We start from the raw sequence: 26277 nt of genomic DNA, 5'->3' as shown, positions 1-26277 counted from the left end.
CCACAAAGGTAAGGCTGAATTTGTCACACCTACCCCACATACCATGAATTTTGATGAAACTCATTACCCTGAACAGTAAAAAGTATTTTATTGCTTTAAAAAATGTTGAAGTTGGCACTTTTTTCTGGTTTTCAAACAATTGGAGCGAATATATTTCCCAACTAATTGAAGTTTCAACTTCTTTAATAATATTTCCTGAAAGTAACAACAAATTCATCTCTTACAAGAATCTTCCAACATTATGGTGTAACTTTTGCAAAATTTATAAACAAGTGAAAACTGACTGTTTCCCCTGGGATCAGAAAATAGGCCATTTTTATAATTTTACTAAATGGCCATTGTGAAATATCGACTTAGATTGATGAAAATGAGTATTATTTTTATTTGCCAAAATTGATGGTAATTAAATGAAGTATAACCTGATATGCTCTAAATCTCTAACTAAATTCTCTGATATTGAATATATTTGTTTTCTGTAAATATGTTTTAATGCATGGGTACTGAAATCATATGCCAGGTACTCCCTGGAGCAGCTCTCAAAATAAAAGAATATGATCTCCACGCAATCAGAAAGTAATGCATGCATCTAAATTTTTTTCCACTCTCAACACCAAATTCAAATACTCTTGACCGTTCTAAGCTGATTCCAAAGTACCGACACTGTGTGATTGTTTATCGATACCAGTTCCACAGGGCAAAAACCAGGTACCAGAACTTATCTCTAATTAATAACTTCCACCACATCATCATCAGCTGGTTTTCTGTCTTTCATTGGTAGTTGTCCCAAACACCAAAGAGGTCTCCACCTCATTCTGTCCAAGGCCTCCGTTTTGGTTCCCCTTCCACTTCATCCTAATCTCACCTTGTCCATCATCTTCAGTCCTATTCTTCTTCTTCTCTTTTCTCCTTCCACTGTTCCCTAACTGCTGTATTTAAAATCCCTATCCCTCTTAAAACATGCCTCATCCAAATCTTATTCCACCACATAGTGACACATAATTCTAAGATTGGTTTGACAGAGCTCTGCTATTAGTTGTTCTTGTATCACCTAGCCTTTTAACACTAACATAATTCTTCTACTTTACATCCTTGGACTCGTTTCTGTACTATGCCTTTCCAGAAAATAACACTTTTAGACATGGCACATCAGTGGGTGGGCTTAGTGCCACTTTCTTCGCGTACAAGTGCTCCTACACTCCATATGCGACCAGCCGTGGTATCCAGCCAGTTGTGAATTGAGAGTTGTGAAAAGGTTTTCGTCAGCAAAAATCACTAACCTATGGGGTGATTTCCTTTATCAAAGAAAGCAGAAGGCATTGGTTGCGATCTTTTACCCACCGTTAGTGCATTCATAGTATACAAATTGTTTGATTTTAGAAATCCCAGCTTAGATCAATGTTAATGATCAATTTTAACCTCACATGAAAAAGGCCAGATTGGCACCCATGCAATGCCAATCCACGTAACGTCACAGGGACCTATGCTAGAGGCTATGCGAGTGTCAGAAGTTTTACATCGTCTGAGATTAGCAATGCATGCATGAGGCACAGAGCTCAGGGAAACATCTCTTAATAATCACCTTATAAAATTGCCTATGGTCAGAAAGTATCCTCCTTTGATAGGGTATAGGATAGGGTAGGGTAACTCATTAAATCCCAAGCATGTTAACAATTTAAAAATTCCAAATATTTTGATGAATTAGCAATAAAACACTCAAATAAGGCAAATTATCCATTAATATATTTTTATTGTTTTTAGTTTGCCGTTAGTGAAACGTTGCGCATGTGCAACATTGGGATTTCCCGTGTCGAATGAGCCGTGTTGCACTTTTTTCAGAACTCTATTATTTTTGCAAATAATTCTTTTTTTTATAACCTAAATATATAATTAACCTAAAATATTTATTAAATTTTGTATTGTTCTTGAAATTTAGAAGAGCAATCAGCATGTTGATGAATATTGCACTTTTGGTAATCACTTATCCTCTGGCTGCTAGGAACTCGGCATCTTTGTTGTTAATTTTCGTCACGATTGTGGCCAACCTGTCTTTCCTTACTGCATTTTGCAAATTATTTAATCTATTATGTCCTATATTATGGCAATTTTAGTGACTATGAGGGTAGTTGTTCAAATCAAAACTTGAAGCTTGTACGTGGTGGAAGTCTCCATGTTATCAATAAGAGACACTTTGTGACTTCCATTAAGTATTTGTAAAAAATTAAACTATTTGACCCGTTTCGACTATTACACCATTATAAAGTACAGAAAATATAAAGCAACCGATCTAATAATGTAAATTTTATATCGTGGAAGTAACTTAGTGTCTGCTATTGATAAAGTGTTATTGCTCCTTCACTTTTTTCTTTTTTCTTGAGGTAACATAACACTTTTTCTTAACAAAAATGTGTAACTGATGGTTAATCCAATCACAACTTCAAATTTACAAATGTATCCAGTGTACCAAAATGTGGTAATACGTTCAGTTACATATCATGACAACTCAAAGAATAATGCATTCTTTTTACCGATCATATGATCAAAAGATCCTTACTTTCACTTGGACAGTTCCTTTTGAGTGCGAAGAAGGCACCTGATGACTCTATTTTCTCTCGCACTACAAGGGATTCTATAGTCATAATTTTGAAAAATCCCATTAGAGACAAAAGACTGCAATTTGGAGCCTTACCAGCTCATTATCATCAGTGGCCAGTGGGCATGAATTTCTCAGAAAATACTGTGATAATGTGATCCCTCCTGACTCTGCCTTCTTTTTGCTCACTCGCCAACCCCCACTGTGCACGGAGACGCACTGGTGCTGGGATGTCCCCGCCCAGCCTAGCTTTTTTCCCTCCCACTGCCTTCTCTTTGAATCCTAATCAACAATACCACGTAAATACGACTTTAGGATCTATTTCCTAACCCTCATATACTCACTTGCTTTTAGCATTATTGTCAACTGTGGTGAAAAGATCGTTCTTACCTTAGGATGCCAGCATATCTTGGAATTGCAGACGCTCACAGAGATCATTATATTTTCTGGACAACTCTAGAGCAAAGTTTTTATGCTTCTTTTATGTTTAAGTCACAGTGAATTCCCACTATAGCGTAAGTAAAGGCTGATTTAATATTGCTCGATACGTGATGTTAAAAATATCAAAGTCACAACTCTGTGAAAACCCACCACCTGCCAAACATTCTATTAAAGACCCTTCAAAACGTATGAAGATGTATATGTAGGACTAAAATATTGTACAATTGCCTGAAGCTATAGTGTAACCATAAAAATGTAACGTTTTCTTGATAACTTTTTCATTTTTCAGTCCAAAAAGAAAAACTCTAAACGACTACTGCCGTGGCTCACCCTTTCCCTGGATTACCGGGGTCCTTCCAATTTTGCATGAACGCAGCACTTCCTTTATTCTTTAATAATTTGAAAACCACTAAGTCAAATTCACTCAATTAGTTGTAATGGCCTAAAATACAAATTCATCATTATATTTGCAGAGAGATATAATCATCAAGAGCATCAGAATTTACATAATACGTTAACTTAGAAGATAATGTAAAATAATTACTTGCATATAAATGAAAAGGTCAATGTAAAAACAAAAGTTATAAACTTTATTCAGTAGAAAAATTCATAACATTTTAGGAAGCATTGAACTACCTATGTTAAAAATTTTAACTACTTATTAACGACAAATACGGAGAAAAAAAAATTGCAAAGTCTGCGTTGCGTTCACGCAACATTGGGAAGAAAAGGGTTAATAACCTTTATTTAACCCAAGTGCTACCTGCAGGCAGGGCACTCTGCTACCTGCTAGCATCCTGCATTGTAGAAGCATTCATAGCCTTGCACCAAGGAGGCCTCTCACAGCTGAGACCAGAATGACGTCGCACGGGCTTTTCTCAGCATTCATACTTAGCCATCGCGATTTCGGGTGCTTGAAAATTTTCAATTTTCATTTAGTCGTGAAAATTAAATATTGTCATTAAAAAATCTAAAAGAGTGTAATACATACTCCAGGAGTAAATAATCTTTTGATTTAAGCAATTTCTAAAAATTGAAAACCACCCTTTTGTCAAAAAGCACCCCTAGCGATCTACACACCAAAATGGAATTTATTTACAGGATATCCCTCGTATTTTATAAAAATTGTTATTTTCAATGTATATTTTTTATTTCAAAATTTCTGTTTCTATCTGGACAGTCCTTGTATTTATCTCATATGAGGACCACATTTGCCATTCTTCCCTTCCACAAGCTCCTCAATCATAATTTTCACTTAACTTTACTGTACATTGTTTATCTAGCATGTTTGGAACATAATATAATCGCTTACCTATTTATGCCTCCTTGAAGGAAGAATATGTGGAGGAATTGGGTGCAGAGGAGGGGCCGTTTGAAGGGACAGTGGGTAAGGAAGAGTGGTATGACGAGTATTATGAAGGGGGTTATGAGGAAATGATGGAAGAGGACACTGCTGAGGAGGGGCAACTAGATGAAGTAATGGATGTGAGAGCAGTTCCTGCATATGGCAGTGCGGTTGCTGTTGCACTGGTGAGTTCCAAATATAAAGCCTGCAGCTCGATTCTGTAAATGTCATACCTGTGCTTCGCGTGGTTCGAACCACAGTGGAGTTCTCACGCCTCTCACCGTGAAAGACGTTCAAGCGATCCTGTAAGCCTGTGTCGTGAGATGTTTGACGGATTGCGAACGATCACTTCAGTTTCTTATGTTGGTAGCTGTGCGGACGCGAGGAACGAATCAGAATCTCCGATACAAACTTACTTCAGCGGCCAACTGCAACTTCAGTTACCATAGAGAAACATATACAATGCCGTGGAATATTCACTCCCAAAGTAAATAATACTTCTTTACTCAATTTTGAGTGAGGTCTTTTCTTTTAAAAGTACCTATTAATGATAAGTTACGGTTGTTTAATTAGTTTATAGCTATAAACTGTGCATTACCTCTTTTATATGTTGTCAAGTGCTGCGTATCAAAGTCAGTTATCACGTAGCGGGCTCGTAATTGCACAATTAGCTCTAATTTCCTCATAATATGGAGCTAATGCTTACGCGGAATGAGAACAAGTGTTATTTTATTATTTAATAATGGTTCATTCTCGTATGCGTTTGAGCTGTTCTCATCATTTCAGTACATAATTTTAAATGCGCTGTGGTGCGTATACATATATGTCTGATTATGCAAGCACATGCCACTATTCACGATTTATACTGATGAAAATGTTTCTGGCGCGAATACGAGTAGATTATTAACAGTGTCTGCTAGAGGGCGAGATGTTTACATGTCTTAGTATTTCTATTATGTCAACAGAAAAACGAATCATGTTGGTCGTGTTACTGAACGGCAGCAATAATGCATGGAAGAGATGGAATAGATGATCAATGTTTATCTTAACGTACTAAAGTATGCCCCGGCAAGCCATCTAAACGTCTACGAATTAATCGTGGTGTGAACTCAGTGATCCATCGCCAATCTCGCGTCTCGAAGGGATTGATATCGCGTATCTGCCGCCGAAGTATATGCATCTATTGCCTCCGTCGACATTGGTGCTCATGCAATAGTTGCGGAGGTATGTAAAGAGCCTCCATTCTCGTTAATAAAAACAAATCGAAGGCTTGAACTTACGAAACAAATATTAAATAAATCTGTTAACATTCAATACTGTACAATACTTTTACCGTTGGTTCTACTCCAAATTATTATGAACATTAAGTTGTGAGTATTTTACTTGTACATTCTAGAAGATGCACAAATATAAGATAATTGTCAAACCCTCAGCGCAAGGTTTAACTTCCCACCAACTTCAATCGCAATGAAGGCCAATCAATTTAAATAGGACGCGAATGTAAATTTAACTTTAGGCATTTCTTTTATTTGTTTTTAATACATATTACTTATGGGAAGTGACAATATGAAATAGCCACCATCGTAATTAATGAATAATGTGCTATTAATTATCAATCACAGCGTAAATTCATAATGAAAAATTAGAGCGCATTGCCGCGACGAAGCTACCACGGGCCCTCTTGGGCGTGAATACTTTCACGGACGCGGCTGTGAGAGTGACGTCACTAAAAAGTTTCAGAATCGCTCCAGCGTCAAAGCCGTGAATACATTGACGAAATCCGCTTGTGACGGCCATATCACATTTACAGAATCGAGCTGCAGAAGTTATCAGTTATAAAATTAATACTACTCAGGCGGATTTTGATTTAACATCTTTGCATTTAATGTTTTTCTGCATTTAATACTTATTATCTGTGGTCTTGGTTCATTCCATCAGAGAACAATGTACAAATTATCCTCATTTAGCATTTCCACATTGCACATTAATTACCGTAAAAATGTTTACCCCGTAAGCAACCCGCCATGTTGTTGTTTAAATGAATAAATTAAAATTAACAATGGTAGTGAGGGACGCAGAAGGAAAAATAAGGGAGTCGTGTATGGAGAGAAGGAAGAGATAGACGTGTTATAAAAAGATCGGGAGAAAAGCAAGCGTAGTGTTGTATTGAGAGACCGGAGGAAGAGATACGGCAGAACTCAAGATCCCCACTGGTGCAGTTCATGGCAGTGGCTCAGTGAGTGATAGTACAAAAGGGATTGTAATAGTCGTGGCAGGAGGATGTGTATTTTTTGCTCCAGTGTTTTAAATTACAAAAGTTGTCCATAAAGTGTAATTAAATTATTTGTTAAGTTATAGAAAAAATATTAAAAAAACGTTACAGGCTCTAGTCTATTGAAAAAAGGAATCATATGTCATGAAAAAGTATTATATTTACCCAAAAAATTCAGTACAATGGAACGGATGAATGTGTCTGACTTTGTGACACAGATCCTATTTTCAAGTTACATATATATTATATACAATTGCATACAATCATGTATGTTTTACCAATTCAGAAAGTACCTCACTCAAAAATTTTATAACAACATATTTAATTTCCAATACTATTTCCCAGTGGCGAAAAGTTAGTTCAAAAGATATGCAAAGAATATTCTCCAGCGAAGCAACTTTAGTGCAAAGAATGTTCTTCATGAACGTCCAAAGAATCAACAAATGGCGCACTATCCGAGTTCAAAGAGCATTCTCCTGCTGTAGTTCAAAGGATGTTCTTTGGTTATTCATCTTGCACTACCTATGGCCAGATCGTGCAAAAAGAAGGTTCGAAGTTGCTTCTTAGGATATGTATCGTGAACTACCTCTTGCCAGAGGGTTAAAAGTTGCTTCATAGAACATGCATTTTGCACAACCTCTGGCTAGATGCTTCATTGGGAAGGTTCAAAGTTGCTTCATAGGACATGCATTTTGCACAACCCCTGGCTAGATGATTCATTGGGAAGGTTCAAAGTTGCGTCACAGTACATGCATTTTGCACCACCCCTGGCTAGATGCTACATTGAGAAGGTTCAAAGTTGCTTCTTAGGACATGCATTTTGCACTACCCCTGGCTAGATGCTACATTGAGGAGGTTCAAAGTTGCTTCATAGGATATGCGTCGTGTACTACCCCTAGCTTGATGCTACATCGAGAAGGTTCAAAGCTACTGCATAGGACATGCATTTTGCACAACCCCTGGCTAGATGATTCATTGAGAAGGTTCAAAGTTGCTTCATTGGATAAGCATCGTGTACTACCCCTAGCTTGATGCTACATCGAGAAGGTTCAAAGCTACTTCATAGGACATGCATTTTTCACAACCCCTGGCTAGGTGCTACATCGAGAAGGTTGAAATTTGCTTGATAGGACATGCATTTTGCACTACCCCTGGCTAGAAACTACATTGAGAAGGTTCAAAGGTGAAGACTTAACCCGCCTATTTTGTGGCAGGTAAATGGAGAAGCAGTGCACACCAATATGTGCAGAACAAACTTGTCATGTCAGCCATAATATGGTAGGAAAATGGCACATATAGATTTAACTTCATATCGACATATCTTGATAGGGGGATGTAGTTTTGCAAAATAAGTTATATGTATGAATAGTACGTTGCCTTCTAGCATACTGTTAAAAGCCCTATCCCAGCAACTACAGTAACAGGTCTGCAAAAGATATCTATAAAATGCACAATTTTATCGATCATAATTTCAACTGTAACAACTGCATTAGTTTTCTTTAACTTATATTTTATTTTGTAACTTATTTTTATTTACCAGTTAGAGTTTCAGTCCCTCACCTAAATAAATAAAAAAGATATAAGGGAAAAATCGAATTCCAGCATTTTTGATTCGATTTTTTTTTTCAGGGAAATGTGTCAAGCGGAATGTGCATCATTGCTAAATGTGACCTATATGTCAAAGATTATGTCTTTATATTTTTATTAACATCGCAAAAGAGGTAACTTGTATAAAACGATTTTAGTATATTCCCATTTACTTTACATTGGAAATATATTTCGGCATAAATTTAAAACTATGGTTGCCATGGAGACCAAAAGATAACAGAAATCTAAAGTCACCAATCACGTACTATCCTGAAAATTTCGGGCAGGCACGGCCGGGCTTTGTGAACTCCCATGTTAAAACGAGGTAGCCTCCCCTCACCTCCCCGCGCTTTTTCCTTAGACGTCGTAGTAATGGTAACTTTCATAGATGGCAGAACTAGCAATTAGCGGCAAAACTGGTTATTCAATTATGTGATCCAGTGACCGCAGTAATAGTAATACTCGCATTCTTTCTTTTCTTTTAAATAAAAACCTATATTAATTAAACTTTAAGTCATTTTTATTGATAAAAACAGTAATGCATAAAACACAAGGTAACATTAAAATTTGAAAAAGATCACTGAAAAACAATAGATCACCACTTCAACGCCTAACGTTCGAAACAGTTTTATTAAAATTGAAAATATACTAAGGCAATTAAATAGCCTCACATTCAGGGATAAGGAAAGAAATATTGCTTACTCGAACACATTGAGCAAAAGACAGTTGTGAATGCAGTGCATAAATAGGTGCATGAACAATGAATAGCAATCAGACAACTCGCTTCAACACTTGCATATGAAGCAAAAGGCAGTACACTCCAGCATAACCATGCAAGACAATTAAACCAACAGGCAGTCAGAGGCACTTCAACACAATCAGCAAAGGAAAGTTGTGAATGCAATGCATTAATAGGCGCATGAGCAATGAATAGCAATCTGACAGTTAGCTCAAACACTAGCATATGAAGTAAAAGTCAGTTCAACGCAGCATAACCATGCAAGACAATTAAATCGACAAGCAGTCGGAGGCACTTCGACACAATCAAGAAAGAGCATTTGAGAATGCAATGTATTAAAATAGGTGCGTGAGCAATGAATTGCAATCAAACAACTAGCTCAACACTGGCATATGAAGCAAATGGCAGTACACCACAGCATAACCATGCAGGACAATTGAACCAACAGTCGGAGGCACTTCAACGCTATCAGCAAATGACAGTTGTAAATGCAAAGCACTGAAAGGCGCGTGAGCACTGAATATAAATCAGACAACTGGCTTTAGCACTGACATACGAAGCAAAAGACAGTACACCACCTCCCATCCGAAATATGGGCACCACTACCCGAAACACTACGGTAGTGCTTCATTTTCACTTTATAAAAATAAAGACTTATCACACGGATCACGAGAGCTCCCCCCCACGATCGGCGGGACATCTTCCGCCAGGGGGCCCGTCAAAACCGGGTCGGTCCTTAAAACATCTGTCTCTTTCTCATTCAATAGCTAGGCCCTGCTCTTCCGAATACGATGCGGGGCAAAACCCCGACGTTCCTAAGGCCTGCGTGCTTCGTTGGGTTAAAGGATTTCTCGAGTCGCTTAGCCCAAATGGCCAAAATTCAATTTTGCCGACCGGGGCCGAGGCACGGAGACCCTCGCGCGACCCGTCTCGCCACTTCCCCATCGATCTTCGCTAGCCGGTGAGAGTCGAGTGACTCCACATAGCAGTCAAAACGCCAATACAAGGGGAATTCCACTCACGACAACAACGACGTCGAATTCCCTTAAGAAGAATAGATTATTGAGGACGGATGGCTTATGTGAGTAGATGCCTATCATATTGTTTGATGATTTTAATAATGATATATCTCTTGTAATAGATGGTTGATAAAATCGGCAAACGATACACACGAAAACGGAAAAAAGAAGCGCCAATTTTCTTCTGAAAAGCTTGTATCTCGTGTGACATTCCATTAATAACGCTTATTTGTATGGAAAAGCCCATTACAAGAACCAAATACTCCAGTGCTTCAATTACGACAACTTCCATATGTGATTACAGCATTCTACTTCATAGCCCTCAACGAAGGACCTCTTTAAGTCTCTATTGAACTCCAGAACGTCAGATGTGGTGAAAATTACTTCATCCATTTTTCACAACTGAGATATACATCAGTATTCGCTTCACAAAAGTGCTGAAAATACACCCGTTTCGTTCACCGCTAGGCTGTAGCATCAGCATCAGTAAACAAGCCGGCCGATCATCTACGTCTCATTTCTGAAATTGGCCACCAGATGTGAGCTACTTTGATTCCTGTTGCGAATAAGCCTTCGCACAGGCTGGGTACGGTAAATAGCAAATGAGAAAATGAGACCTATCGATATTATTTCATTTCGATATATCTTTATATAGAAACGTTGCTTATCAAAATAGTTCATATGCATGTAGAGAACATTGCTGTCTAAGCAATCAGTTAGAAATTTTATCCCCGTAACTATGTAAAGAAGTCTGAAAAAGGCATCTATCGAATGCACTCTTGGATCGATAATATCTTCCACTCTAATCATTCGATCCGCTAGATTTTACGTTTGTCTGATTAAACACGTTAGCAGTAATATTATACTTGAATTTCGTATTCATACTTTGAATAACAAAAAATTTATTAGCGAATAAAGCGTATCCAAAAAGATTTGTATCGATATAACTCAAATGAATCGATCCGGTGGAATGGCCAGCATTGTAAAAGTTGACTTTTTTCATAGCAGTTTTACCTTGAGAATTTCATTCGTCTAGCTTGAACGGTTGCCAAGTTATTCAAGATCGTGTACTTCACAAAATAATGGCAACAGTGATTTTTCATGTGCAGGATATTTTTTGGAATTTTAGTATGAATTGACCAAGAGGTTTACGGGAAAATCAGGGTAAATCGTGAGGATACGAAGTACCCTCAACGGTTTTTCCAGAAGATTCCAAATTTTCATATGGCACATGTCTCAAATTCGAGTTCGAAAATTCGTCATCTCAACAATGGAATATTGAAAATCGTTTATTCCTCGGAATTCTTTCAACTTATGAATATTCCAAGATAGGCCTGAAAGATAAGCATAGGAAATTTTCAAAAAATCATAAAAAATACTTTTTAACAAAATATCGCAATGACAACCACATAAAAAAATCAACAAAAAAATCTTGTTTTCGTCAGAGGAATTTCATTTTCCTCAGACATTCGTAAATACGCAATAAAAGGAAAAAAATTCTTAGTCCCATAAGGCTTTATCTTAATTCAAGTTGATATATCTCGAAAACTAATAGACTTTTTCGCGTTTTTGGAATTTTCCGCTGGATCATATCCGGTCCCCCTCCTGTGTATTAAATTTCAGCTCTCCAGCTCTTCTGGAAGTGAGTGAGTGAGTGGTTACACATGCGGTTGTATATATAAGGAGAAGATTCTGCTGTGTTGCTGTACATTTTAAAATTATTTATCTGAGCTTTTTTCCCTTTATATGCAGTATAACGTAGATTATTTAATTGAAATGATAAGTAGTAGACGATTCGCGGCAGTGTTTTTTAAGGTGTAAGGCATGCAAGCCTTAGGAGCTGTTTAGTTAGAAAAAATGGCCATGTATAAGCTTGATAATGCACATGTAGGGCAAGATCAGTTTATGCTGGGGCTGATGGTGTTCCAAGGGTCAGATGGCCCTGCAATGTCGATGAAACAAATGGCCCTTATTCTAAATAAATGTGAACAAATGGTGATAATAGCTTTATCTTTATTGATTGATGGAATTCAAGACTTTGAAGTCCTCTCCTACAATCAAGTTGAGAACATGCAAATATACCAAGGCCTGGACGGGGGAAGGCCACCAATTTGGGATTCGAACCTGTAATACCTGAGTCGAAAGGTGAAGATTTTACCCACTTCTACTGTGACTAGCACATTGAGAAGCATTCCACACCAAGGCGTGCAGAGTAAACTGGTTCTGTCAGCCATTTCATTTTAGATGGTCTCTAAAATCTTATGCAAACATGATTTCAGCCAGCTTGAGTGGTCTCAGGTGAAAGAGAAGGTTTAATTGTTATTTTTTATAATTATTTACATTTTTATTTTTCCCCATTGATTGGCACCCAGAATTATCTTCTAGGTATCTGTGAAAGAGGAGAACAAAGACCCTCTCAGAGATGATAATTATCCTGAGATATACACACCGTATCCAGCTGCAATTTCAAGTAATGCTTTGGATCCATTGGCAACTGAGGACTTGGTAAGTTCATGTTTGCTTTGTTAAGCATAGCTTTGCTACTACACAAATTTAGTCCTCCATTTATAAATTCAATATCATTTGCCACACTAAAAATGCCTTTTCTATTCCTTCATCAAATGATATAGTAAATGTTAGATGTGTCGTAAGTCGTAATTAGAACTTTCAGTGTTACCCATCATGTTGGTTAAAGAAAAGCTCCTCCACTATGTTGACATGCTAATTTTTTGCCTACCCCTACGTTTCCTGACCTATTTTGGTTGCTTTTTCAAGGAAGATTAAGGGAATCACAGTTCCTTAAGTTTTGGAAAATTGGACCAAATGTTTTTTTAAGTAACAAAGAGATGTGTCATTCTTGACAAAATCATTCAAAATGAATGGGTAATTGCACTGAACAGAATGGGGGCATACAGCTGCTCAGATCACACACCTTTGCTCATTGAGCAAGTGATACCATCTTTGGAGAGGGTATTGGATGTTGGCAAACCAGGTTGGTTGTTGACAGGCATCAATTATTTTCTGTAAGCTGATTTTGATGGAGCATGCTATATGTTCAACTTTGATTGAAATAAAATGTAATGGTTTCCTTAAATGGATGAAATCATCATTTTTGTCTGGACATGTAGACAAAAATTCTTGGTTGCCGATGAATGATGTCATGAGACCATCATTTCCCAAAATATTGCTGATAAATTTGTTCTTCTTTCTTGGGAAGATTTTCCTATGGCTAATTGACAAGGCAGAGTAACTTGGTGGCCCACATTTTGTTGGTCAATACATTTATCATGCCTTCATCTCTTGAGGTCAGAATACCATTCCAGGGAATTTTTCATTTGTGCATACATTTGATGTTTTGGTTGTGACATTTTTACTTCTTGTGCCAATTAGTGAAAACCCATAGCAATTTAGTGTTAATTCTCTTTCTAATAGAGTGGCATGGCAAAATGTGGGTCCCCTTGTGTAAAATTAGATCAGATCAGTGATGATGGAGGAGGATATGTGCACAATGATAGCACAGATGGGGCCACAAATGGCCTTGTGGCCCAAGCCTTTGTTCAGGTAATCATAATAATAATATTTAAATTGGTCCAGTGATTTGTTTGGACAAATATTGGGCATGTCAGTGAGTATGTAAGACACAAAAACAGTACTAATGAAAAAAGAAAAAAAAATGTTTATGAAGAAATTCATAATAATTATAAGTATAATTTTTTGCACAAACGTTAGCAGAAGACATTAATGCACATGTATGAGGTAATATAGTCAATTTTTGAAGTAGAGTGAGTCATGCTGTTTAAGCAGACATTTTACCTATAACCTATAATATCCTTGTATGAATTTTGAAGATTATTTTATAATTGGTTCTAGAGCCCCAGTTGAGGATACTAGACATCACATTCAGGTAGAATTCACTATAATAAATTGACAATAATACATCAATCACTAGTTTCTCTGATAGAATAAAAAAACAAGTAGATGTTATGTTCCTGTATAGCTTCTGAATTTATTGCTCCAAGGAGACTTGATTATTATGTTTTACACCCAGATAAGGAGAACTGTGATTATGTGGATTTCGTATCAGTTTTTACAGAGATAAGTAAGTGTAGAGCTGGTTGCATACACCGTTGAGTCCCATGAATTGGTAAACCTTAAAATTAAGTAAAATTAGTAAGATTAGTATTTTTAAAAGTTATATTCGTGTGCTTTAAGTTATACACCAGGGTTCCCACGCAACCGTGAAAACCTTAAAACCGTGAATAAGCGGTAAATTTCGTGTACCGTGAAAAACCTGGCAAAAGCCGTGAATTTTATAATGTAGTTAGAGTGGGACCCCTGTACGCATTTAATACAGTTACTACCCACGATGCTCCCCTAAAAAAGCACCAAAAATCTAAAAGCACCAAAAAAGAATTTTGCCATGAAATCTTAGAAATCTCTCAAACCTGAATGTAGAACTACCATTGGCAGATTGGCATACGTAAGTATGATATAAATGGAATATAAAACCCTCAATAACTTCAAATATAAAAGTTGTCATAGGAATAAAACAATAATGGGTTGTTGATTTTCACGAGAGAGAGAGCATGGACGTTTTCATAATATTTTAACGTCAAAAGATTAAGAGGAAGAATAAAAAAAAGAAAAACTGTTAGTTGTGATAAGAAAATTAATTCTATCGCTGCATTACGATAATATTATAAGAAAAATCGATATTTCGATCATGTTTTAAGGCCGAGTCATGTGCAGACCCTGCCCAGGCACTTATCTGCGCACGTGTATTTGAAGCACAATTATTAATTGGTCCGTGTGCCATGGCAGCACATTGACCTTAAACCTGTGTTTGGAAGACATTAACCCTGGCAAAAAAATTAGGTACTTCTTCACTTCCATGCCACCCTGCTCCCTCCATTTTTGCAACCACACCCTTTAGCCGGACCTGAATTTCGCTAACGATAGGAGACGTCATGAGAAGTAGCACTTTGATTGTGCGTTTGCATTCAAGGTATAAAATCTTGAAGAACCGAATCCAATTGAAGAATATCCCAGAGTTTTCTCCGCTTAATTGGGACAGCATGCCGCTTTATTGGGCCGTGAGTCGGCGACATTGACTCTATGCTCGCGACGAAATTAAAATTTTTTCGTATCAGAATACTGTTTATTAAATTTTCCTTCAAAAATTTAGTCTTATTTTTCTCAAGTGTACCTATTCTTGCCTTAATCTTAAAACTCTTGTTCTTATATCATCCGTGTGAGGAATCGGATGCTGTTTCCCGACCATGAGACCTCATTCAACGTAGTGATGTGTTCAAGAGGAGAGGACTCCTGTGGCAGGCTATAGGTGATAGAATGAGCCCGGGATAGTTAGAAAGTGCTGATGACACCCGTGGCGAGGGTGTAAGAGCGAGTACGGGAATTTCTAGGAATTACAGGCTGATTTTGAACAGAGGAGACAGTACGAGGCGAACAATTTCGCTAACAAAGAGCTTTTTGTTCGCAGCATCTTGAACAAAATTCAACTTACTCATGAAATCTATCCTTTCAATTCCTTTCCCTCTGTACAACCGAGTAGTCACTATCGGAAAATTACGTTTCTTCGTTCCTTTCTCTTTTTCCCATCACTCTCCCAGTAGTCTATGCATGCACAAAAGACATTTTTTTCTTCACTTGTACCTAGTCATCTGTGAACTAACAGTCTAAAACCAGTTTAAATGGTGCGCACATTTGGTGGGATTTATCTCGTGCTCTACGATCTAAGTGAACCTAGGATAGGTGATATTGTTTTAATTCTGAGATTCAGTGACGCTCCATTTCTTGAATAATATGTCACGTTAAGACCTTTTACTCGCTGAAATTTGCTATACTCGACAAAAATAAAGATTATCCTCAATCCAGTCATCTCCGTTTGGCTGAGATTACCGGGATGCCGAAATTGACGATAGCTCAGATGGAGTCAAAAAGGAAAGCAGGCATCGTCTATGAAACGCAAGCGTCAACGTAAGGATCCAGATGTTGAGGACGCTTTAAATCAATGGTATTCCATTGTAAGCGATCGAGGGATTTGTGTAAGCGGTCCAATGTTAAATAAGAAGTCGGAGGAACTAGCTTTGAAACTTGGTCATGACCATTTTAAGGCAACAGATGGTTGGTATCTCGATGGAAGACCAGAAACAAAATAAAATTCAAGAGAGCTAACGGAGAAAAAAGTGCTAATGTTGTGAGTGCCGAGGAGTGGCCATTGAACAAACTGCCCAACTCACTCCTGAATTTTTGCGCTGATGGCATTTACAATGCCAATGAAACGGGACTGTAATATCGAGCAGCACCAAATGGCTCTTCTTATTACAGTCTTGTAGGACCAACGGGCTTCAAAAAATCGATGGATTGCATCACTGTTTAGTATTGTTTAAATGTTTCGGGAACTGACAAAAAACTCTTCTGGCAATTCTGGAAAGTGCTGAGCCTCAATGCTTTAAAGGGTTAAGAATAAGCAGTTTACCATCAATGTACGAAGCCAATAGCAAGGTAGCGATGACAGTGAGTCTCTTTACGCAATGATTGACCAGTGGGGATATAGAATTAGCATGGAAATCAAGAAAGGTTCTTCTTGTACTTGACAACTGTACGGCACATGCTAATTGCAAAATTGTGTGTTAAAAAATTATCAGTTGGAATTTCTGCTTGGAAACGTAACGTCCTTGGAGCAACCAATGGATATGGGGATCATTAAAAATTTGAGAACACTTTACCGTGGGAAATAAGTAGATAATATTCTAGAATCTATAGAAGATAACCTTCTGATATCATCATCCACCGCCAACGCGCTAAGCTCAAAGGTGAACATTCAGCAAGCAATATTGTTTCTGGCTAAAGGCTGGCCCGATGTCAAATGTCAAAAAATTCAAAATTGTTTTTTCATTGCGATTTCTAAAGTTTCAGTGCAGTGTACAACATTACAGCAGAATCTGAAAATGTATTCAACTCCAAACTGTGCCACATAACAAGCCATGAAGTGCTCGATAATATTCACTGCAATTTGGACCAATGAAAACTGTGAACTTGATATTGCTGAAACCATATTACACAGGCAACAGTGAAGCTGAAGGTGAGTATGGTGATGGAGATGAAATCGCACCTGAACGTAGCTAAGTGATAACTCTGGATGCAAGGAGGTTCATTGAGGGTTTACGACTCTTCTTCATGTAAAAGGCAATGAAGATAGCCCAAGGTCGTCATTGGATTTCTGTGCCGACTTGGGTCGTACGACGAGGATGACGAGAATGCTGCAGAGAACATTAGACAAATTCCTTGGACAAGGAGATACGATTTGAAATGAAAGTACTTGCGTGTTTAGGAATTTAAGGAATCACATATTATTAACTAATTAACCGTGAATTTTCCTTCAATAGGAGTTAGTAAATGACATTCATCCAGCATCGCCTGAGACTGAAAAATATTTTCAACTAAGATTTATCTCCACCCCATCCGCGAACCCCTCACTTCTACATTCTACCGAATATTCACAAAGAAAGCAATCCTGGTCGCCCAATCGTCTCCTCTTTAAATTCCCCCACGTAACGAATCTCTTCATTTGTTGACTATTATCTTCAGCCTCTTGTACACTCCCTTCCTTCCTACATTAAAGATACGTACGATTTCCTCAATCGCCTCCATTATACCTCTCTCCCTGTTGATAAAGACATCATTATGGTCACTATCGACGTGACCTCACTATACACCTCTATACCTCATGTAGAAGGCCTTGCCTCCCTTCGACACTTTCTGGACAATCGACCTACACCTCAGATACCCAGCACTGACTTTTTATTCGATCTGTCTCACCTAATCCTCACTAAAAACGCCTTCTCCTTCAACGATAAACATTATCTGCAGATCAAAGGTTACGCCATGGGAAGCAGATTCAGCCCCTCATACGCACATTTATTTCTTGGTCTCCTTGAAGAATCCTTCCTATCATCCTACCCACTTCAACCTTCACTTTGGCTTCGCTTAATAGACGATATTTTCCTTCTCTGGCCTCATGGAGAAGACTCATTGAGCTCTTTCATTTCAGCACTCAATGAATTCTCCGAACTGTCCTTAACCTCTAACCACTCCCCCTCCCGGATAACATTTCTCGATGTTACCATTTCCCTAGAAAATAAAATTTTCATCACTTCAGTCCACATTAAACCTACTAACAAACAACAATATCTTCACTTCAACAGCTGTCACCCCTCACATACTAAAAAATCCCTTCCTTACTCTCTCTCAGTAAGAGGCCACAGAATTTGCAATAATCCCGAATCCTTGGACATTTTTCTTAATAATCTTCACCACTCCCTTCTTCGTAGAGGATATCCTGAGAACCTTCTGCGTAAGAAAATCCTACACAATACTTACAAACCCAAAATTCATACCAAGAAACAACCCACACACCTCTCGCTTTCCACCACATACTTCCCGGGCGTGCAGGCTTTGAACAGAATCATGAAAAGCCTTTTTCCGATTCTTTCTAACAATGTCACTACTGGAAAAATCTTCTCTAGCTGTCCATCCTTATCCTTCTGTCGACCGCCAAATCTATCTTCCATTCTCAAAACGACTAAACCACTCTCAAGGTTCACCACCCGTACTAGCTCTTTACCTATCCCTTGCCAACGACCCCGGTGCAAAACGTGTGCTATCCTCATTACCCAGTCACTTCCTAACAAATTTCTCACTTTTCCGCTTCCTTCCACTCCATTCCGCACCTGTACAACTAGCAATGTAATTTATATCCTTTTATGCAATTCCTGCCCCGCCTTCTACATTGGTTTAACCACCACCTCACTCAACCTACGGATTAACAACCATCGAGCTTCTTGCAAACCCACTTCCCAATCTGCTTCGCTTCCTGTCCCTACTCACGCCTTTTCCCACAATTTAGAATTTGATGATAGCTTTCACATAGGAATACTTGCCTCTCTCCCACCCTCCGCCTCACCGTTAGAATTGAAAACTCTTGAGCAGTCTTCCATTTGGCAATACCAAGCTTTCAACCCGCCTGGCCTTAACAGGGCCCACTGATCTCTATAGCCTTCTCCTCTTTCCCATCCCCCAATCCCCACCCTCTCCCTTCCCCTATCTTATCCTAATCCCCTCAGCCTTTGGGCATCCTCTGTCCTCCTCCTCAGTATCTCCTTGTCTCCTTCCCGACGAAGACCCTAAGGGGTAGAAAATTTGAAACTAACGTGTGAGTTCTCTTTTATTTGTGTCTATGTTTTTGTGGCCTATCATGGCATTAATATATATATATATATATATATATATATATATATATATATATATATATATATATATATATATTTTAAAGCTAATAATAAATAATAGAAGAACTAACTCTGCAGAAGACCTGTTGCCCCGCAATATTTGTACCGTGCCTTTGTTTATCTTTTTGCCCACCTTTTTTCCTGGAAAGGAGTGTATATATTAGTTATTAGGACAGTATATTATTGGAGAGTGTTTAGGATTAATGTTGGTGTTGCAACTTCATATGTTATTTTATTCAAACCAGAGATTAACAAGAATTTAAGATTTTTGTTTCATTATTTTATGATTTTTGAGATGTATTTGTATTTGGTAAATCTGAAATCTGCTTGCTTTCAGCCTGCTGATACAGAGAATGGAGAGCTGATTCAGAATCACTCAATGGCCATGGAGTTTATGACAGAAGCGGAAGGTGAGTGATCTTCAGTGTTTGAAAATGACACTTCACAGAAAAGACTTGTAACTAATTCTGATTAGGCCAAGTCCAAAAACGGGGCATCAGAATTCAATCAAATTTTGAATTTGAATTTTTTGTGTTTTATTTCTACACCCTATTTTACAAAAGCTTGTTTTTCCTCAATAATTTCTTTAAGTTCACTGAAAATTTTATTTTTACATGTGTCCCGACCCCGGGTCCTCGGTGTGACAACTGCGCACTTTAACCACTGGACTAATGATCGCCCTTTGCAGAGTGGCTCTTATGCATAAATGTATTTGAACTTGAAATGTTTAACTCCATTACGGTGCAAACTATTTGGTTATAAATCCCCATATGGGGGCTATTTCAAGAATAGTTACCAATGGACTATGTATAACACAAGAAAATTTCATTCAAATCTGAGACCCGGTTTTTAGACACTTCCCTTGTGAAGGATGTAGTCTCTGTATTTGTCATCCATGTATACATTCATTACTTTATGATTTATAGTTCTGCTTGAGAATGTAATCAGGTCGGCAAATATCTAGTAAAATTTTTTTCGTGCTTCAATGACATTAACCAATATATGCAGTCATGTGCATTCATATGGGAATTCCAGTGTACTTTACGTAACAATTTCGTCTCTAAGACTGGGTAATAGAAAATATTCCCAATATATCATTTGTGAAGAATACCAAGCATAAGATTCCAGTTATGTACCATATCAAATGAAGCCTCCTTAGACAAAATGAACATGGAACTTGTTGAAATGAGCTGAACTGGTTTTTTCAGTTTTAAAATGATGGTAAAATTTTGCTTTCATACAACTCCAATCAATTCACTGTTTTTTGCAACTGTCTTTCAATAAGCCTAACGGTTTTTCATGGAAAAAGTGGGATGTGGGAAACAACTAATTCGGCTACAAATAGGATTAACTCATTTTCAATACCTTATGTGCCGTAGTTGGAGTTCTGCAGAGTAATGAAAGTGGGCAACCAGGCCTTGCTTACTTATTCTCTTTAGCTAAGATTTTAAGGTTATATCTTCATCCAAATCGTTAAATTTTGTGCAGGGAAGTACAAGGCATCTTTGAGGGTGCATATGAGAAGTTTGAATTATTAGGATGTTAATTTAACTTATAACTATTAAGTGTATTTTTATTAGGATGTTCTAGTGGTATTTTCTACATTGCTTCGCATTCTAAGTACTTTGAGTTTTATGAAAATTCAGTCTGGTCGTATTCAAAATTAAAATATTATTGTGATGATTGCTTATGAAAATCGATAAATTATAAGGGAAGTATTAGGGAATTGGAAAATGGATGCATGTGTACAACCTGGAAATCGGATATCTTTGCCGATTTTAAGCTTTTTCATCTGAAGTCTGTGAATTGACGAAGTGAGGAAATTAAATAGGTATTCTTACAGACTTGCTCATGAATCAGGCTTCATGGTGATTGCTTGCTAGGCCAAATCCATGGTGAATTCAACCCTTATACTGGGTCAGCAAGTGAAACCAGACGATTGTATATGGCCCTCTTACGGCGTCGGGAAGTAGTGTGGGGGAAAGGCTACTGATATGTTACAATATGTACTGTCTACCATTTCAGTGCGCCTTTGCGTGCAAAGCCTTTTATCAAAATGTTGGACGCATTGTGCAAACATAACAAGTTTTTTGTTATGTTAAAATTCTGCATACTTGGTCTGTTCTGATGGTTTTTTAAACCAATCCATCCTGAACCATCCATGCTCTCAAACTAAGACTGGCAGAAAGATATATCAGCGGCACTGTGAGGGCGCATTCAAGGAGAGAGTTAGAACCATTTCCACTCTTCTCAGTTAGGGTGTGCTTTCACTGAGCAGTTATATAAAATTTCGGATCCAGATCCGTTGCCTTCCGCAACTTTGGATCCAATGTATCCAATGATGGGCAATTACCATGGATAATTGGATGTGCGGCATCCCATCTACCATGCCTAATGTTAATCTAGGTATGAGATCATTAATACCCCATCCCTTTATACTTGAAATAATTTGATAAATAATGCAAGGCGATTTGGTTATGAAAATTTCGTTAGAAATATAAAGGTGTGCCACTCAGAGAATTTGATCTTCTTTTACTGCTATTGTTGTTCATACAAAATTTTAATACATGTTTTTCTTGGAGGTAAGTTCTTATAATATGCCATTTTTGCCCCTACACCTTCATCTCTATGATTTTTTAAGCTGGCAATGATTTTTTGTGAGCTTTAATTACCTTCTAGCCCCTCTGCTACCTTTGCATTTCTATATTACATATTTTAAGGTTTGTAATGTAATGAAGCATTGTTTTTTTATAATAATGATCATTGTTTCAATTCAATGTTATGTGTATTTTTACGATTTGTAAATTGAGTTTATGATTACCTCTGTGCATGAAAAAGTGCATTGAGGTGTTTTGTGGCGTAGATACTTGAGGTTAGTATGCAATATTTTGCTCATTTTCTCTTAGAAGCAGTGCCGCTTCATTTGTGAAGAAATATATGGAGACCACCGTATAAAATTAATTGACACCTTGATATAAGTATAGCATCTAACCAAAGGATCGGTTTAAGTAGCTACCTTGATATCTGTCTAAATGCTGTTATGAAATAGTTCAAAATATCTTAGAATTCATGCCTGACTTTACTTATTTTTAATGTGAAATTCTTTTCTAGATCTCCCAGCTTCAGAAATAGCCTCAGCCTTGTTTGCAGCCCTTGTACCGAAGATTAGATCATCACATTCAAGGAAAGGAAAGGAGGTGATGGATAAAGACGTTGAAACATGTGATACCTTGGTTGCTGATAAAATAATGTCGTGTTCAATTCCTAATGATGAACGGTTACATTCTAAATCTAGATATGCGTCTAAAATCAGAGGGGATAGAGCAACAATGACTATTGCTGGGAAGAGAGGTGGTTGTGATAATGCAGGCTCCGTAACGTGTTTCAGGAGAACTGAGAATGTAAAGAATGGCCCCGAGGCAGTTCTACTGGAAAACAAAGATAGAAGTACTTTCATGGTCAAAAATCCTCGAAAGCTTGCAAGTTCAACGAAAAAGTCTTATCATTGCTTCAACTGCAGAGATGCGTTCCATACCAAATATGATCTCATTAAGCACCTCGAGATTCATTTCGGTTCTGGTAATTTGGATAATGATTCAAATTTGTCAATCGGAAAGGATGCGTCCCTTAAAACCTTTGTTTCTAGAAGAGAAACTAAAACTTCTTGTCTGCCCATCTCCTACAAAAGTTTAAATCAGCTGATGTGTAAAAGACAAGGGATGAGACAAAGAGGAAATGGGCTTCTTAAGGATAACCTCGGAGGAACAAGGAAGAAAAAAATTTTTAGGGAAATGAGGAGAAGCTTCATGGAAGATGGGAAATCATGCACAGGTAGTCCAGACACAGCAAAGAAGCCTTATGCCTGCAGTGAATGTGATAAGTCTTTCACTCAAAAGAGTAACCTCGTCTGTCACATTCGGACTCATACGAAGGAGAAACCTTATACCTGCGATGAATGTGAAAAGTCTTTCTCTCAAAAGTGTAACCTCGTCCGTCACAATCGCACTCATACGAAGGAGAAACCCTATTTGTGCAATGAATGTGATAAGTCTTTCTCTTATAAGAGTCAACTTGTCAGTCACATTCGGACTCATACGAAGGAGAAACCTTATTCTTGCAATGAATGTGATAAGTCTTTCTCTGAAAAGAATCACCTTCTCTGTCACATGCGGACTCACACGAAGGAGAAATCTTACTGTTGCAATGAATGTGATAAGTCTTTCACTCAAAGGAACACCCTTGTCAATCACATTCGGACTCATACGAAGGAGAAACCTTATTCTTGCAATGTATGTGATAAGTCTTTCACTCTAAGGAGCACTCTTGTCCGTCACATTCGGACTCATACGAAGGAGAAACCTTATACTTGCAATGAATGTGAAAAGTCTTTCACTCTAAGGAGCACTCTTGTCCGTCACATTCGGACTCATACGAAGGAGAAACCTTATACTTGCAATGAATGTGAAAAGTCTTTCTCTGTAAAGAGTCAACTTGTCCGTCACATTCGGACTCATACGAAGGAGAAACCTTATTCTTGCAATGTATGTGGTAAGTCTTTCACTCTAAGGAGCACTCTTGTCCGTCACATTCGGACTCATACGAAGGAGAAACCTTACTGTTGCAATGAATGTGATAAGTCTTTCACTCAAAGGAACACCCTTGTCAGTCACATTCGGACTCATACGAAGGAGAAACCTTATACTTGCAATGAATGTGATAAGTCTCTCTGTAAAGAGTCAACTTGTCCGTCACATTCAGACTCATACGAAGGAGAAACCTTATACTTGCAATGAATGTGATAAGTCTTTCTCTGTAAAGAGTCAACTTGTCAGTCACATTCGGACTCATACGAAGGAGAAACCTTATTCATGCAATGAATGTGATAAATCTTTCTCTCAAAACAGCCTCCTTGTACGTCACATTCGGTTTCATACTAAGGAAAAACCTTATTTATGCAATGAATGAGAAAAGTCTAACACTACCAAAGAAAACCTTGTCTTACGCATGCGGGTACATCGGAAAGAAGCTTTATTCTTTAAATGAATGTGATAAGACTTGCTCCTGGTAGATCCACCTTTTCTTTCACTTGGAAACACACAGGGTTAGGTCTTAGTTGTCTAATTGATTGGTATTCATTATCAATGTCAATCAATATTAATCAAGGGAAAATATTCTTATTATTACGAGTACTGCTTGTATGAAAAGCAAAAACGTCCCATAATGTTGAAAATTATAAAAAATATTTAGTTAGGCCTGTGACCTTATTTCATTTATGTTCAAGTATATTTATTCTGCTTTATTTTCAAGGACTAAATAATTTATTACTGTATATTAACTACTAATTTTTTTAACTGGTTGAAAATTATTTACATTTAAATGTAAGCCATGCATTTCAAAACTATCGATACAAACTCTAGGCACTTAGTGGCAAAGATAATTTTCAATGTAATGTCAATTTTAATTGTGTGATTGATCAATGTTTAATCGCCTGATCAATGTGAGGATGTAGTGCTTCTATTTAATTTACATGCAATATCAAGTTAACCCATTACCGGCCGAGTAAAGAAATACTTGAAAATATATATTTATTCTCTTCATTTTACCTAATAACATGCTAAATAAGGTACATTGAAAATATGGGCTTCAAAAAAATTTGCTTATGGTAAAAAAAATGTTGCGTGTCCGCCACGTTGGCCGAATCCGGTATCTGTATGCAGTTATGCAATCCGCATCCCAATACATTGCCGTCTTGTAGGAATTTGCTGTTTTTACTGTCGTATATAATCCTATACCTTTTTATGCCACGTATATGATAAATAGCGTCATATTGGATTAATAAAATCCTTAAATATTATGTTTCCAATAATATGTTGTTATTTGACCTAAATACACTATAAAATAGATATGATTTACGATATGAAAGAAATAAGTCAAAGCGAATATTTTCTCAGAAGAGCTCAAAAGATGTATTTCACATATTTTCATTGACTTAAATTTTATCATTGCAGATTGTATTACAGCAATAAATGGCTAGTTATGAAATACTCAAGCATTTTGGGTGCAATGGAACATAAACTTTCGTACATTCATCCATGGTAGGGCTTTTACACTGTTTCGGCAACTACTGAATTTTTTTAACTCTATGGCCAGATTCGTCCTTTCATGCTTCACGAATCAGCGATGAACTACATGACCTAACTTTTTCTATGTTTAAGGACGCGAATTGTATAGGGGTACGTCATCTACTGACTGATTCACTTCTTTTTTTAGATGCGTCGCTGCTAGATACGATTTGAAGTCCCCCAGTGAAATTTACTTCCGTTGCATAACCTGTACAATCTCCTGGCGTTAGTGCAAACGCTGTCCAGGAAGTGGATAAGCTCGGACCTTTTTTCCCCTAAATTCTAGTTCGGTAATTTGGATTACCTAGTAGGTCCATTCCACCCATGTATTTACTATACTCCCCAATAACACGAATAGTATTTTCTTTTATTAACATAAAGTAGTATGTGAAATAGTATTTTCTTTTTTCTGCTGAAACTTTTCCCTGTGCCCAATGGAAGCAAAAAACTTGTATTGCTGTCAACAGGGACAATCTATTTATCATTCCATCGAACAAAACTAAGACCTTCGGCTTTATCAAATGTTTGTTTTCATGTTCCTCTCGGTTTCACGTCGACGATTTTATTATATTCTATCAGGCACTCCTCTGTTATATTTTCATAGATGGCTCCAGTTACAAATAATCCTTTTTCTTTCAAAACAATAAATTATCTTCAAGATGAAAAGAAGTTATCGAAAAACATACGATGATTCAAGGGATCAGGGATAACCTTGACAAATTCTAGAATAACACTTGCTTCCAAGCCTAAATTTCGATGGAAGTAATTTTCTATCGCCTGGTTGAACCCTAAAACCGTCTGAATAACATAAGCACCAAAGTTAAAAGCAAAATCTAAAAGAGTTGTTTTAA

General features: G+C 37.4%; 1 protein-coding gene across 1 annotated transcript in view; it reads left to right on the top strand.

Moving 5' to 3' along the window:
• LOC124172513 (zinc finger protein 41-like) overlaps nt 1–24832 on the top strand; it is a 38521-nt gene extending 13689 nt beyond the window's left edge. The window contains 5 exon segments of the mRNA XM_046551953.1: nt 4364–4561; nt 12379–12498; nt 19642–19714; nt 22416–24042; nt 24044–24832. Of these exon segments, the coding sequence (XP_046407909.1) occupies nt 4364–4561; nt 12379–12498; nt 19642–19714; nt 22416–24042; nt 24044–24269 (2244 nt within the window). The 3' untranslated portion in view covers nt 24270–24832.
• Nucleotides 24833–26277: the final 1445 nt, after the last annotated feature.

Source organism: Ischnura elegans (genome assembly GCF_921293095.1).
Source record: "Ischnura elegans chromosome 13 unlocalized genomic scaffold, ioIscEleg1.1 SUPER_13_unloc_1, whole genome shotgun sequence".
Classification (NCBI taxonomy): Eukaryota; Metazoa; Arthropoda; class Insecta; order Odonata; family Coenagrionidae; genus Ischnura; species Ischnura elegans.
The sequence above is the reverse complement of the archived record's forward strand: the minus strand, read 5'-3'. Positions and strand labels throughout refer to the sequence as shown.